The sequence below is a fragment of the Petromyzon marinus genome, unplaced genomic scaffold (assembly GCF_048934315.1).
Source record: "Petromyzon marinus isolate PM22_M1 ecotype Great Lakes invasive population unplaced genomic scaffold, UKy_Petmar_22M1.pri1.0 PM_Scaffold_38, whole genome shotgun sequence".
Lineage (NCBI taxonomy): Eukaryota > Metazoa > Chordata > Hyperoartia > Petromyzontiformes > Petromyzontidae > Petromyzon > Petromyzon marinus.
In genome coordinates, this window is record NW_027423368.1 from 195745 (window position 1) to 212285 (window position 16541).

The following is a 16541-nucleotide window of genomic DNA, read 5'->3' on the forward strand; positions in this document are numbered from 1 at the left end:
CTCACCACTCACCTACAGTCCTCTCCACTCACCTACAGTCCTCACCACTCACCTACAGTCCTCACCTACAGTCCTCACCACTCACCTACAGTCCTCACCACTCACCTACAGTCCTCACCACTCACCTACAGACCTCACCACTCACCTACAGTCCTCACCACTCACCTACAGTCCTCACCACTCACCTACAGTCCTCACCTACAGTCCTCACCTACAGTCCTCACCACTCACCTACAGTCCTCACCACTCACCCACAGTCCTCACCACTCACCTACAGTCCTCACCACTCACCTACAGTCCTCACCACTCACCTACAGTCCTCACCACTCACCTACAGTCCTCACCTACAGTCCTCACCACTCACCTACAGTCCTCAACACTCACCTACAGTCCTCACCTACAGTCCTCACCGCTCACCCACAGTCCTCACCACTCACCTACAGTCCTCACCACTCATCTACAGTCCTCACCACTCACCTACAGTCCTCACCACTCACCTACAGTCCTCACCACTCACCTACAGTCCTCACCACTCATCTACAGTCCTCACCACTCACCTACAGTCCTCACCACTCACCTACAGTCCTCAACACTCACCTACAGTCCTCACCTACAGTCCTCACCACTCACCTACAGTCCTCACCACTCACCTACAGTCCTCACCTACAGTCCTCACCACTCACCTACAGTCCTCACCACTCACCTACAGTCCTCACCACTCACCTACAGTCCTCACCTACAGTCCTCACCACTCACCTACAGTCCTCACCACTCACCTACAGTCCTCACCTACAGTCCTCACCACTCACCTACAGTCCTCACCACTCACCCACAGTCCTCACCACTCACCTACAGTCCTCACCACTCATCTACAGTCCTCACCTACAGTCCTCACCACTCACCTACAGTCCTCACCTACAGTCCTCACCACTCACCTACAGTCCTCACCACTCACCTACAGTCCTCACCACTCACCTACAGTCCTCACCACTCACCTACAGTCCTCACCTACAGTCCTCACCACTCACCTGCAGTCCTCACCACTCACCTACAGTCCTCACCACTCACCTACAGTCCTCACCACTCACCTACAGTCCTCACCACTCACCTACAGTCCTCACCACTCACCTACAGTCCTCACCACTCACCTACAGTCCTCACCACTCACCTACAGACCTCAACACTCACCTACAGTCCTCACCACTCACCTACAGTCCTCACCACCCACTTACAGTCCTCACCACTCACCTACAGTCCTCACCTACAGTCCTCACCACTCACCTACAGTCCTCACCACTCACCTACAGTCCTCACCACTCACTTACAGTCCTCACCACTCACCTACAGTCCTCACCACTCACCTACAGTCCTCACCTACAGTCCTCACCACTCTCTACAGTCCTCACCACTCATCTACAGTCCTCACCACTCACCTACAGTCCTCACCACTCACCTACAGACCTCACCTACAGTCCTCACCACTCACCTACAGTCCTCACCACTCACCTACAGTCCTCACCACTCACCTACAGTCCTCACCACTCACCTACAGTCCTCACCACTCGCCTACAGTCCTCACCACTCACCTACAGTCCTCACCTACAGTCCTCACCACTCACCTACAGTCCTCAACACTCACCTACAGTCCTCACCACTCACCCACAGTCCTCACCACTCACCTACAGTCCTCACCACTCACCTACAGTCCTCACCTACAGTCCTCACCACTCACCTACAGTCCTCAACACTCACCTACAGTCCTCACCACTCACCTACAGTCCTCACCACTCACCTACAGACCTCACCACTCACCTACAGTCCTCACCACTCACCTACAGTCCTCACCACTCACCTACAGTCCTCACCACTCACTTACAGTCCTCACCACTCACCTACAGTCCTCACCACTCACCTACAGTCCTCACCTACAGTCCTCACCACTCTCTACAGTCCTCACCACTCACCTACAGTCCTCACCACTCACGTACAGTCCTCACCACTCACCTACAGTCCTCACCACTCACCTACAGTCCTCACCACTCACCTACAGTCCTCACCTACAGTCCTCACCACTCACCTACAGTCCTCACCACTCACCTACAGACCTCACCTACAGTCCTCACCACTCACCTACAGTCCTCACCACTCACCTACAGTCCTCACCTACAGTCCTCACCACTCACCCACAGTCCTCACCACTCACCTACAGTCCTCACCACTCACCTACAGTCCTCACCTACAGTCCTCACCACTCACCTACAGTCCTCACCACTCACCTACAGTCCTCACCACTCGCCTACAGACCTCACCACTCACCTACAGTCCTCACCACTCACCTACAGTCCTCGCCACTCACCTACAGTCATGACCTACAGTCCTCACCACTCACCTACAGTCCTCTGTGTGACTGTAGTAGGCCTGTCACCTGACCTCTGTGTGACTGTAGTAGGCCTGTCACGTGACCTCTGTGTGTGACTGTAGTAGGCCTGTCACGTGACCTCTGTGTGTGACTGTAGTAGGCCTGTCACGTGACCTCTGTGTGTGACTGTAGTAGGCCTGTCACGTGACCTCTGTGTGTGACTGTAGTAGGTCTGTCACGTGACCTCTGTGTGACTGTAGTAGGCCTGTCACGTGACCTCTGTGTGACTGTAGTAGGCCTGTCACGTGACCTCTGTGTGTGACTGTAGTAGGCCTGTCACGTGACCTCTGTGTGTGACTGTAGTAGGCCTGTCACCTGACCTCTGTGTGACTGTAGTAGGCCTGTCACGTGACCTCTGTGTGACTGTAGTAGGCCTGTCACGTGACCTCTGTGTGACTGTAGTAGTAGGCCTGTCACGTGACCTCTGTGTGACTGTAGTAGGCCTGTCACCTGACCTCTGTGTGACTGTAGTACGCCTGTCACGTGACCTCTGTGTGACTGTAGTACGCCTGTCACGTGACCTCTGTGTGACTGTAGTATGCCTGTCACGTGACCTCTGTGTGACTGTAGTACGCCTGTCACGTGACCTCTGTGTGACTGTAGTACGCCTGTCACGTGACCTCTGTGTGACTGTAGTAGGTCTGTCACGTGACCTCTGTGTGACTGTAGTAGGTCTGTCACGTGACCTCTGTGTGACTGTAGTAAGCCTGTCACGTGACCTCTGTGTGACTGTAGTAGGCCTGTCACGTGACCTCTGTGTGACTGTAGTAGGCCTGTCACGTGACCTCTGTGTGACTGTAGTAGGCCTGTCACGTGACCTCTGTGTGACTGTAGTAGGCCTGTCACGTGACCTCTGTGTGACTGTGGTAGGCCTGTCACGTGACCTCTGTGTGACTGTGGTAGGCCTGTCACGTGACCTCTGTGTGACTGTAGTAGGCCTGTCACGTGACCTCTGTGTGTGACTGTAGTAGGCCTGTCACCTGACCTCTGTGTGACTGTAGTAGGCCTGTCACGTGACCTCTGTGTGACTGTAGTAGGCCTGTCACGTGACCTCTGTGTGACTGTAGTAGGCCTGTCACGTGACCTCTGTGTGACTGTAGTAGTAGGCCTGTCACGTGACCTCTGTGTGACTGTAGTAGGCCTGTCACCTGACCTCTGTGTGACTGTAGTACGCCTGTCACGTGACCTCTGTGTGACTGTAGTACGCCTGTCACGTGACCTCTGTGTGACTGTAGTAGGCCTGTCACGTGACCTCTGTGTGACTGTAGTACGCCTGTCACGTGACCTCTGTGTGACTGTAGTACGCCTGTCACGTGACCTCTGTGTGACTGTAGTAGGTCTGTCACGTGACCTCTGTGTGACTGTAGTAGGTCTGTCACGTGACCTCTGTGTGACTGTAGTAAGCCTGTCACGTGACCTCTGTGTGACTGTAGTAGGCCTGTCACGTGACCTCTGTGTGACTGTAGTAGGCCTGTCACGTGACCTCTGTGTGACTGTAGTAGGCCTGTCACGTGACCTCTGTGTGACTGTAGTAAGCCTGTCACGTGACCTCTGTGTGACTGTGGTAGGCCTGTCACGTGACCTCTGTGTGACTGTGGTAGGCCTGTCACGTGACCTCTGTGTGACTGTAGTAGGCCTGTCACCTGACCTCTGTGTGACTGTAGTAGGCCTGTCACGTGACCTCTGTGTGACTGTAGTAGGCCTGTCAAGTGACCTCTGTGTGACTGCAGTAGGCCTGTCACCTGACCTCTGTGTGACTGTAGTAGGCCTGTCACGTGACCCCTGTGTGACTGTAGTAGGCCTGTCACGTGACCTCTGTGTGACTGTAGTAAGCCTGTCACGTGACCTCTGTGTGACTGTAGTAGGCCTGTCACGTGACCTCTGTGTGACTGTAGTAGGCCTGTCACGTGACCTCTGTGTGACTGTAGTAGGGCTGTCACGTGACGACTGTAGTAGGCCTGTCACGTGACCTCTGTGTGATTGTAGTAGACCTGTCACGTGACCTCTGTGTGACTGTAGTGGGCCTGTCACCTGACAGCCGTGTGACTGATAATCTAATGACTGATCATCATCTTACGATTGATTGCCTGACGAACGACTGATCACACCCCTCCCCCCTCCCTCCTCCTCCACCTCCTCCCCCTCCTCCTCCTCCTCCTTCTCCTCCCCACTCCTCCTCCTCCTCCTCCCCCTCCTCCTTCTCCCCATCCTCCTCCCCCTCCTCCTCCACCTCCTCCCCCTCCACCTCCACCTCCTCCTCCTCCCCCTCCTCCTCCCCCTCCTCCTCCTCTCCCCCTCTTCCTCCTCCCCATCCTCCTCCCCCTCCTCCCCCTCCTCCTCCTCCCCCTCCTCCGCCTCCCCCCTCCTCCTCCTCTCCCTCCTCCTCCCCCTCCTCCCCCTCCTCCCCCTCCTCCTCCACCTCCTCCTCCTCCTCCTCCTCCTCCTCCCCCTCCTCCTCCTCCTCCTCCTCCTCCTCCTCCTCCTCCTCCCCCTCCTCCTCCTCCTCCCCCTACTCCTCCTCCCCCTCCTCCCCCTCCTCCTCCTCCCCCTCCTCCACCTCCTCCTCCCCCTCCACCTCCCCATCCTCCTCCACCTCCTCCACCTCCTCCTCCACCTCCCCCCCCTCCTCCTCCCCCTCCTCCTCCTCCTCCTCCCCCTCCTCCTCCTCCTCCTCCACCTCCTCCTCCACCTCCTCCCCCACCTCCTCCTCGTCCCCCTCCTCCCCCTCCTCCTCCTCCTCCTCCTCCCCCTCCTTCTCCCACTCCTCCTCCTCCCCCTCCTCCTCCTCCCCATCCTCCTCCCCCTCCTCCTCCCCCTCCCCCACCTCCTCCTCCCCCACCTCCTCCACCTCCTCCTCCACCTCCTCCTCTGACCGCCGTCTCTCCGGCTGAACAGGAGGAGCCGCAGCTCCGCCACCACCAGAACAAGCGGAGGAAGAGGAAGCGTGAGGAGGAGGTGGACATCGACATGGACGACCCCGAGGTCAACCACTTCCCTTACCCCTTCCACGAGCTCATGGTGAGTGACAATAGCCGCGGTGGGCAGGAGGTGGTGATGCAGTGCCCCTGCCAGAGGCTACCTGGGGGAGCTTTGTCTGTCTGTGTGTGAGACACTGCACTTGCCCCTACAGCCCTGCCGGAGGCTACCTGGGGGAGCTTTGTCTGTGTGTGTGTGAGACACTGCACTTGCCCCTACAGCCCTGCCGGAGGCTACCTGGGGGAGCTTTGTCTGTGTGTGTGTGAGACACTGCACTTGCCCCTACAGCCCCTGCCGGAGGCTACCTGGGGCAGCTTTGTGTGTGTGTGAGACACTGCACTTGCCCCTACAGCCCTGCCGGAGGCTACCTGGGGGAGCTTTGTCTGTGTGTGTGTGAGACACTGAACTTGCCCCTACAGCCCTGCCGGAGGCTACCTGGGGGAGCTTTGTCTGTGTGTGTGTGAGACACTGCACTTGCCCCTACAGCCCTGCCGGAGGCTACCTGGGGGAGCTTTGTCTGTGTGTGTGTGAGACACTGCACTTGCCCCTACAGCCCCTGCCGGAGGCTACCTGGGGCAGCTTTGTGTGTGTGAGAGACACTGCACTTGCCCCTACAGCCCTGCCAGAGGCTACCTGGGGCAGCTTTATCTGTGTGTGTGACAGCACTTGCCCCTCCAGCCCTGCTAGAGCCTAGGGGAGCTTTGTCTGTGTGTGTGAGACACTACACTTGCCCCTACAGCCCTGCCGGAGGCTAGCTGGGGGAGCTTTGTCTGTGTCTGTGTGAGACAGCACTTGCCCCTACAGCCCTGCTAGAGGCTACCTGGGGGAGCTTTGTCTGTGTGTGACAGCACTTGCCCCTGCATCCCTGCTAGACGCTACCTGGGGGAGCTGTGTCTGTGTTTGACAGCACTTGCCCCTACATCTCTGCTAAAGGCTACCTGGGGAAGCTTTGTGTGTGTGTGGCACTGCACTTGCCCCTACAGCCCTGCTAGAGGCTACCTGGGGGAGCTTTTGTCTGTGTGTGTGACAGCACTTGCACCTGCATCCCTGCTAGAGGCTACCTGGGGGAGCTTTGTCTGTGTGTGTCTAACACTGCACTTGCCCCTACAGCCCTGCTGGAGGCTACCTGGGGGAGCTTTGTCTGTGTGTGTGACAGCACTTGCCCCTGCATTCCTGCTCGAGGCTACCTGGGACAGCTTTGTCTTTGTGTGTGTGTGAGACACTGCACTTGCCCCTGCATCCCTGCTAGAGGCTACCTGGGGGAGCTTTGTCTGTGTGTGTGAATGTGACACAGCACTTGCCCCTACAGCCCTGCTAGAGGCTACCTGGGGGAGCTTTGTCTTTGTCTGTGTGAATGTGACACTGCACTTGCCCCTGCCATCCCTGCTAGAGGCTACCTGGGGCAGCTTTGTCCTGTGTGTGTCCACCACTGCACTTGCCCCTACAGCCCTGCTAGAGGCTACCTGGGGAGCTTTGTCTGTGTGTCCCTACCACTGCACTTGCCCCTGCATCCCTGCTAGAGGCTACCTGGGGCAGCTTTGTCTGTGTGTGTCTACCACTGCACTTGCCCCTGCATCCCTGCTAGAGGCTACCTGGGGCAGCTTTGTCTGTGTGTGTCTACCACTGCACTTGCCCCTGCATCCCTGTTAGAGGCTACCTGGGGGAGCTTTGTCTGTGTGAATGTGACACTGTACTTGCTCCTGTATCCCTGCTAGAGGCTACCTGGGGCAGCTTTGTCTTTGTCTGTGTGTGTGTGGCACAGCACTTGCCCCCTACAGCCCTGCTAGAGGCTACCTGGTGCAGCTTTGTCTGTGTGTGTCTACCACAGCACTTGGCCCTACAGCCCTGCTAGAGGCTACCTGGGGGAGCTTTGTCTTTGTGAATGTGACACTGCACTTGCCCCTGCATCCCTGCCAGAGGCTACCTGGGGCAGCTTTATCTGTCTGTGTGACAGCACTTGACCCTGCATCCCTGCCAGAGGCTACCTGGGGGAGCTTTGTCTGTGTGTGTGAGACACTGCACTTGCCCCTACAGCCCTGCCGGAGGCTACCTGGGGGAGCTTTGTCTGTGTGTGCATCATAGGCGGTGCTGCTACTCGCTACTACAGCACTTGCCCCTACAGCCCTGCCGGAGGCTACCTGGGGAGCTTTGTCTGTGTATGTGACAGCACTTGCCCCTACAGCCCTGCTAGAGGCTACCCGGGGGAGCTTTTTCTGTGTCTGTGTGTGACAGCACTTGCCCCTACAGCCCTGCCGGAGGCTACCTGGGGGAGCTTTGTCTGTGTCTGTGTGTGACAGCACTTGCCCCTACAGCCCTGCTAGAGGCTACCTGGGGGAGCTTTGTCTGTGTGTGTGACAGCACTTGCCCCTACAGCCCTGCCGGAGGCTACCTGGGGGAGCTTTGTTTGTGTCTGTGTGTGACAGTACTTGCCCCTACAGCCCTGCTAGAGGCTACCTGGGGCAGCTTTGTCTTTGTCTGTGTGAGACACTGCACTTGCCCCTACAGCCCTGCTAGAGGCTACCTGGGGGAGCTTTGTGTGAATGTGACACTGCACTTGCCCCTGCATCCCTGCCAGAGGCTACCTGGGGGAGCTTTATCTGTGTGAATGTGACACTGCACTTGCTCCTGCATCCTTGCTAGAGGCTACCTGGGGGAGCTTTGTCTGTGTGTGTGTGGCACAGCACTTGCCCCTACAGCCCTGCTAGAGGCTACCTGGGGGAGCTTTGTCTTTGTGAATGTGACACTGCACTTGCCCCTGCATCCCTGCCAGAGGCTACCTGGGGCAGCTTTGTCTGTGTGTGTCTACCACTGCACTTGCCCCTGCATCCCTGCTAGAGGCTACCTGGGGCAGCTTTGTCTGTGTGTGTCTACCACTGCACTTGCCCCTGCATCCCTGTTAGAGGCTACCTGGGGGAGCTTTGTCTGTGTGAATGTGACACTGTACTTGCTCCTGTATCCCTGCTAGAGGCTACCTGGGGCAGCTTTGTCTTTGTCTGTGTGTGTGTGTGGCACAGCACTTGCCCCTACAGCCCTGCTAGAGGCTACCTGGTGCAGCTTTGTCTGTGTGTGTCTACCACAGCACTTGGCCCTACAGCCCTGTTAGAGGCTACCTGGGGGAGCTTTGTCTTTGTGAATGTGACACTGCACTTGCCCCTGCATCCCTGCCAGAGGCTACCTGGGGCAGCTTTATCTGTCTGTGTGACAGCACTTGACCCTGCATCCCTGCCAGAGGCTACCTGGGGGAGCTTTGTCTGTGTGTGTGAGACACTGCACTTGCCCCTACAGCCCTGCCGGAGGCTACCTGGGGGAGCTTTGTCTGTGTGTGCATCATAGGCGGTGCTGCTACTCGCTACTACAGCACTTGCCCCTACAGCCCTGCCGGAGGCTACCTGGGGGAGCTTTGTCTGTGTATGTGACAGCACTTGCCCCTACAGCCCTGCTAGAGGCTACCCGGGGGAGCTTTTTCTGTGTCTGTGTGTGACAGCACTTGCCCCTACAGCCCTGCCGGAGGCTACCTGGGGGAGCTTTGTCTGTGTCTGTGTGTGACAGCACTTGCCCCTACAGCCCTGCTAGAGGCTACCTGGGGGAGCTTTGTCTGTGTGTGTGACAGCACTTGCCCCTACAGCCCTGCCGGAGGCTACCTGGGGGAGCTTTGTCTGTGTCTGTGTGAGACACTGCACTTGCCCCTACAGCCCTGCTAGAGGCTACCTGGGGGAGCTTTGTGTGAATGTGACACTGCACTTGCCCCTGCATCCCTGCCAGAGGCTACCTGGGGGAGCTTTATCTGTGTGAATGTGACACTGCACTTGCTCCTGCATCCTTGCTAGAGGCTACCTGGGGGAGCTTTGTCTGTGTGTGTGTGGCACAGCACTTGCCCCTACAGCCCTGCTAGAGGCTACCTGGGGGAGCTTTGTCTTTGTGAATGTGACACTGCACTTGCCCCTGCATCCCTGCCAGAGGCTACCTGGGGGAGCTTTGTTTGTGTGTGCATCATAGGCGGTGCTGCTACTCGCTACTAGCAGCACTTGCCCCTACAGCCCTGCCGGAGGCTACCTGGGGGAGCTTTGTCTGTGTATGTGACAGCACTTGCCCCTACAGCCCTGCTAGAGGCTACCCGGGGGAGCTTTTTCTGTGTGTGACAGCACTTGCCCCTGCATCCCTGCCGGAGGCTACCTGGGGGAGCTTTGTTTGTGTCTGTGTGTGACAGCACTTGCCCCTACAGCCCTGCTAGAGGCTACCTGGGGGAGCTTTGTCTGTGTGTGTGACACTGCACTTGCCCCTGCATCCCTGCTAGAGGCTACCTGGGGGAGCTGTGTCTGTGTGTGACAGCACTTGCCGCTACATCTCTGCTAAAGGCTACCTGGGGGAGCTTTGTGTGTGTGTGGCACTGCACTTGCCCCTACAGCCCTGCTAGAGGCTACCTGGGGGAGCTGTGTCTGTGTCTGTGTGTGACAGCACTTGCCCCTACATCTCTGCTAAAGGCTACCTGGGGGAGCTTTGTGTGTGTGTGGCACTGCACTTGCCCCTACAGCCCTGCTAGAGGCTACCTGGGGGAGCTTTGTCTGTGTGTGTCTAACACTGCACTTGCCCCTACAGCCCTGCTGGAGGCTACCTGGGGGAGCTTTGTCTGTCTGTGTGTGTGTGTGACAGCACTTGCCCCTGCATCCCTGCTCGAGGCTACCTGGGACAGCTTTGTCTTTGTGTGTGAATGTGACACTGCACTTGCCCCTGCATCCCTGCTAGAGGCTACCTGGGGGAGCTTTGTCTGTGTGTGTGAGACACTGCACTTGCCCCTGCAGCCCTGCTAGAGGCTACCTGGGGGAGCTTTGTCTGTGTGTGTGACAGCACTTGCCCCTGCATCCTTGCTAGAGGCTACCTGGGTGAGCTTTGTCTGTGTGTATGTGGCACAGCACTTGCCCCTACAGCCCTGCTAGAGACTACCTGGGGGAGCTTTGTCTGTGTGAGACACTGCACTTGCCCCTACAGCCCTGCTAGAGGCTACCTGGGGCAGCTTTGTCTGTGTGTGTCTACTACAGCACTTGCCCCTACAGCCCTGCTAGAGACTACCTGGGGGAGCTTTGTCTGTGTGAGACACTGCACTTGCCCCTACAGCCCTGCTAGAGGCTACCTGGGGCAGCTTTGTCTGTGTGTGTCTACTACAGCACTTGCCCCTACAGCCCTGCTAGAGGCTACCTGGGGGAGCTTTTTGTGTGTGTGGCACAGCACTTGCCCCTGCATCCCTGCTAGAGGCTACCTGGGGGAGCTTTGTCTTTGTGAATGTGACACTGCACTTGCCCCTGCATCCCTGCCAGAGGCTACCTGGGGCAGCTTTATCTGTCTGTGTGACAGCACTTGACCCTGCATCCCTGCCAGAGGCTACCTGGGGGAGCTTTGTCTGTGTGTGTGAGACACTGCACTTGCCCCTACAGCCCTGCCGGAGGCTACCTGGGGGAGCTTTGTCTGTGTGTGCATCATAGGCGGTGCTGCTACTCGCTACTACAGCACTTGCCCCTACAGCCCTGCCGGAGGCTACCTGGGGGAGCTTTGTCTGTGTATGTGACAGCACTTGCCCCTACAGCCCTGCTAGAGGCTACCCGGGGGAGCTTTTTCTGTGTCTGTGTGTGACAGCACTTGCCCCTACAGCCCTGCCGGAGGCTACCTGGGGGAGCTTTGTCTGTGTCTGTGTGTGACAGCACTTGCCCCTACAGCCCTGCTAGAGGCTACCTGGGGGAGCATTGTCTGTGTGTGTGACAGCACTTGCCCCTACAGCCCTGCCGGAGGCTACCTGGGGGAGCTTTGTCTGTGTCTGTGTGTGACAGTACTTGCCCCTACAGCCCTGCTAGAGGCTACCTGGGGCAGCTTTGTCTTTGTCTGTGTGAGACACTGCACTTGCCCCTACAGCCCTGCTAGAGGCTACCTGGGGGAGCTTTGTGTGAATGTGACACTGCACTTGCCCCTGCATCCCTGCCAGAGGCTACCTGGGGGAGCTTTATCTGTGTGAATGTGACACTGCACTTGCTCCTGCATCCTTGCTAGAGGCTACCTGGGGGAGCTTTGTCTGTGTGTGTGTGGCACAGCACTTGCCCCTACAGCCCTGCTAGAGGCTACCTGGGGGAGCTTTGTCTTTGTGAATGTGACACTGCACTTGCCCCTGCATCCCTGCCAGAGGCTACCTGGGGGAGCTTTGTTTGTGTGTGCATCATAGGCGGTGCTGCTACTCGCTACTAGCAGCACTTGCCCCTACAGCCCTGCCGGAGGCTACCTGGGGGAGCTTTGTCTGTGTATGTGACAGCACTTGCCCCTACAGCCCTGCTAGAGGCTACCCGGGGGAGCTTTTTCTGTGTGTGACAGCACTTGCCCCTGCATCCCTGCCGGAGGCTACCTGGGGGAGCTTTGTTTGTGTCTGTGTGTGACAGCACTTGCCCCTACAGCCCTGCTAGAGGCTACCTGGGGGAGCTTTGTCTGTGTGTGTGACACTGCACTTGCCCCTGCATCCCTGCTAGAGGCTACCTGGGGGAGCTGTGTCTGTGTGTGACAGCACTTGCCGCTACATCTCTGCTAAAGGCTACCTGGGGGAGCTTTGTGTGTGTGTGTGGCACTGCACTTGCCCCTACAGCCCTGCTAGAGGCTACCTGGGGGAGCTGTGTCTGTGTCTGTGTGTGACAGCACTTGCCCCTACATCTCTGCTAAAGGCTACCTGGGGGAGCTTTGTGTGTGTGTGTGTGGCACTGCACTTGCCCCTGCATCCCTGCTAGAGGCTACCTGGGGGAGCTTTGTCTGTGTGTGTGAGACACTGCACTTGCCCCTGCAGCCCTGCTAGAGGCTACCTGGGGGAGCTTTGTCTGTGTGTGTGACAGCACTTGCCCCTGCATCCTTGCTAGAGGCTACCTGGGTGAGCTTTGTCTGTGTGTATGTGGCACAGCACTTGCCCCTACAGCCCTGCTAGAGACTACCTGGGGGAGCTTTGTCTGTGTGAGACACTGCACTTGCCCCTACAGCCCTGCTAGAGGCTACCTGGGGCAGCTTTGTCTGTGTGTGTCTACTACAGCACTTGCCCCTACAGCCCTGCTAGAGGCTACCTGGGGGAGCTTTTTGTGTGTGTGGCACAGCACTTGCCCCTGCATCCCTGCTAGAGGCTACCTGGGGGAGCTTTGTCTGTGTGAATGTGACACTGCACTTGCCCCTACAGCCCTACTAGAGGCTACCGGGGGGAGCTTTATCTGTGTGAATGTGAGACTGCACTTGCCCCTGCATCCCTGCTAGAGGCCTACCTGGGGGAGCTTTATCTGTGTGTGTCTACCACAGCACTTGGCCCTACAGCCCTGCTAGAGGCTACCTGGGGGAGCTTTGTCAGTATGAGACACTGCACTTGCCCCTGCATCCCTGCTAGAGGCTACCTGGGGGAGCTTTATCTGTGTGTGTCTACCACAGCACTTGGCCCTACAGCCCTGCTAGAGGCTACCTGGGGGAGCTTTGTCAGTATGAGACACTGCACTTGCCCCTGCATCCCTGCTAGAGGCTACCTGGGGGAGCTTTGTCAGTATGAGACACTGCACTTGCCCCTGCATCCCTGATAGAGGCTACCTGGGGGAGCTTTATCTGTGTGTGTGAGACACTGCACATGCCCCTACAGCCCTGCTAGAGGCTACCTAGGGGAGCTTTATCTTTGCCCTCCCCCTGAAGGTGTGGGCCGTGCTGATGAAGCGCCAGAAGATGGCGCTGTTCTTCTGGCAGCACTTGCCCCTACAGCCTTGCTATAGGCTACCTGGGGCAGCTTTATCTTTATCTGTGTGTGTTTGACAGCACTTGCCCCTGCATCCCTGCTAGAGGCTACCTGGGGGAGCTTTTTCTGTGTGTGTCTACCACTGCACTTGCCCCTGCATCCCTGCTAGAGGCTACCTGGGGCAGCTTTGTCTTTGTCGATGTGTTACAGCACTTGGCCCTACAGCCTTGCTAGAGGCTACCTGGAGGAGCTTTATCTTTGCCCTCCCCCTGAAGGTGTGGGCCGTGCTGATGAAGCGCCAGAAGATGGCGCTGTTGTTCTGGCAGCACTTGCCCCTACAGCCTTGCTAGAGGCTACCTGGGGGAGCTTTATCTTTGCCCCTCCCTCCCCCTGAAGGTGTGGGCCGTGCTGATGAAGCGCCAGAAGATGGCGCTGTTGTTCTGGCAGCACTTGCCCCTACAGCCTTGCTAGAGGCTACCTGGGGGAGCTTTATCTTTGCCCCTCCCTCCCCCTGAAGGTGTGGGCCGTGCTGATGAAGCGCCAGAAGATGGCGCTGTTCTTCTGGCAGCACGGCGAGGAGGCTATGGCGAAGGCGCTCGTGGCGTGCAAACTGTACAAGGCCATGTGCAGCGAAGCGTCGCTCACGGACGTCGTGGATGACGTCTCTCAGGAGCTCGACAGCAACTCCAAGTGAGGCGCTCGCTCGCTCACTCATTCACTCAGTCACTCATTCATTCACTCATTCACTCACTCATTCACTCACTCACTCAGTCACTCATTCACTCACTCACTCAACCACTCACTCATTCACTCACTCAGTCACTCAACCACTCATTCACTCACTCAGTCACTCACTCAACCACTCACTCACTCAGTCACTCACTTACTCACTCAGTCACTCAACCACTCACTCATTCGCTCACTCACTCAACCACTCACACACTCACCCACTCATTCACTCAGTCAACCACTCATTCATTCACTCATTCACTGTACCACCCGCTCACCCGCTGGTGACGTGCAAACTGTACAAGGCCATGTGCAGCGAAACGTCGCTCACGGACGTCGTGGATGACGTCTCTCAGGAGCTCGATAGCAACTCCAAGTGAGGCGCTCGCTCGCTCGCTCATTCATTCACTCACTCATTCATTCACTCAGTCACTCAACCACTCGCTCGCTCACTCAGTCACTCATTCACTCACTCAGTCACTCAACCACTCATTCACTCACTCATTCACTCAGTCACTCACCCACTCACTCACTCAGTCACTCAACCACTCGCTCACTCAGTCACTCACTCAGTCACTCACTCAACCACTCATTCACTCACTCAGTCACTCACTCACTCAGTCACTCACTCACTTACTCACTCAGTCACTCAACCACTCACTCATTCGCTCACTCACTCAACCACTCACACACTCACCCACTCATTCACTCAGTCAACCACTCATTCATTCACTCATTCACTGTACCACCCGCTCACCCGCTGGCGACGTGCAAACTGTACAAGGCCATGTGCAGCGAAACGTCGCTCACGGACGTCGTGGATGACGTCTCTCAGGAGCTCGATAGCAACTCCAAGTGAGGCGCTCGCTCGTTCATTCATTCACTCATTCATTCACTCATTCACTCACTCATTCACTCACTCGCTCAGTCACTCACTCACTCAGTCACTCAACCACTCGCTCACTCACCCACCCACTCACTCAGTCAACCACTCACTCATTCACTCACTCACTCAGTCACTCATTCACCCACTCACTCACTCACCCACTCACCCACTCACTCACTCACCCACTCACTCACCCACTCACTCACTCACCCACTCACCCACCCTCTCACCCACTCACTCGCTCACTCACCCACCCACTCACTCACCCACTCACTCACTCACCCACTCACTCGCTCACCCACCCACTCACTGTACCACCCGCTCACCCGCTGGTGACGTGCAAACTGTACAAGGCCATGTGCAGCGAAGCGTCGCTCACGGACGTCGTGGATGACGTCTCTCAGGAGCTCGATAGCAACTCCAAGTGAGGAGCTCGCTCGCTCGCTCACTCATTCATTCACTCACTCATTCATTCACTCATTCACTCACTCACTCAACCACTCGCTCACTCACTCGCTCACTCACCCACTCACTCGCTCACTCACTCACTCACCACTCAGTCACTCACTCAGTCACTCACTCACTCACCACGCACTTACTCAGTCACTCAGTCAACCACCCACTCACTCACTCAGTCACTCAACCACTCACCCACCCACTCATCCACTCACTCACCCACTCATTCGCTCACTCACCCACTCACTCACTGTACCACCCGCTCACCCGCTGGTGACGTGCAAACTGTACAAGGCCATGTGCAGCGAAACGTCGCTCTCGGATGTCGTGGATGACGTCTCTCAGGAGCTCGACAGAAACTCCAAGTGAGACGCTCGTTCGCTCATTCAGTCACTGATTCGCTCATTCATTCACTCACTCAGTCACTCACTCAGTCACTCATTCACTCATTCACTCACTCAGTCACTCACTCACTCAAGTCACTCACTCAGTCACTCACCCAACCATTCATTCACTCACTCAGTCACTCATTCACTCACTCAGTCACTCAACCACTCAACCACTCACTTGCTCAGTCACTCGCTCACTCATTCACTCGGTTCAACCACTCACTCACTCAACCACTCGCTCACTCACTCGCTCGCTCACTCACTCAGTCACTCACTCATTCATTCACTCATTCATTCACTCACTCACTCATTCACTCGCTCATTCACTCACTCATTCACTCACTCATTCATTCATTCACTCATTCATTCACTCCTTCATTCACTCATTCACTCAACCACTCACTCAGTCACTCACTCATTCACTCACTCAACCACTCGCTCACTCAGTCACTCACTCACTCACTCAACCACTCGCTCGGTCACTCGCTCACTCACTCATTCACTCACTCACTCATTCACTCATTCACTCACTCGCTCACTCAACCACTCACTCACTCACCCACCCACCCACTCACCAACCCACCCACCCACCCACTCACCAACCCACCCACCCACCAACCCACCCACCAACCCACCAACCCACTCGCCCACCAACCCACCAACCCACCCACCAACCCACCCACCAACCCACCCACCAACCCACCAACCAACCCACCCACCAACCAACCCACCCACCAACCCACCCACCAACCCACCCACTCACCAACCCACCCACTCACCAACCCACCCACCAACCAACCAACCCACCCACCAACCCACCAACCAACCCACCAACCCACCAACCCACCAACCCACTCACCAACCCACCCACCCACTCACCAACCAACCCACCCACTCACCCACCCACCAACCCACCCACCAACCCACCCACCCACCAACCAACCCACTTACTCACCCACCCAC

The 16541-nt window shown here is 57.0% G+C and overlaps 1 protein-coding gene across 6 annotated transcripts in view; it reads left to right on the forward strand.

The window, feature by feature from the left end:
* The window catches only part of LOC116937345 (transient receptor potential cation channel subfamily M member 3-like), a 170128-nt gene that overhangs the window by 102264 nt on the left and 51323 nt on the right, over positions 1-16541 (forward strand). For 2 of the 6 annotated variants that reach the window (XM_076064311.1, XM_076064306.1), the window contains 2 exons: positions 5315-5437; positions 13636-13808. In XM_076064311.1, the coding sequence (XP_075920426.1) occupies positions 5315-5437; positions 13636-13808 (296 nt within the window). Of the gene's footprint in view, positions 1-5314; positions 5438-13078; positions 13612-13635; positions 13809-16541 lie in introns of those variants that run through there. The other 4 variants (XM_076064307.1, XM_076064310.1, XM_076064308.1 and 1 more) reach the window with 3 other exon arrangements.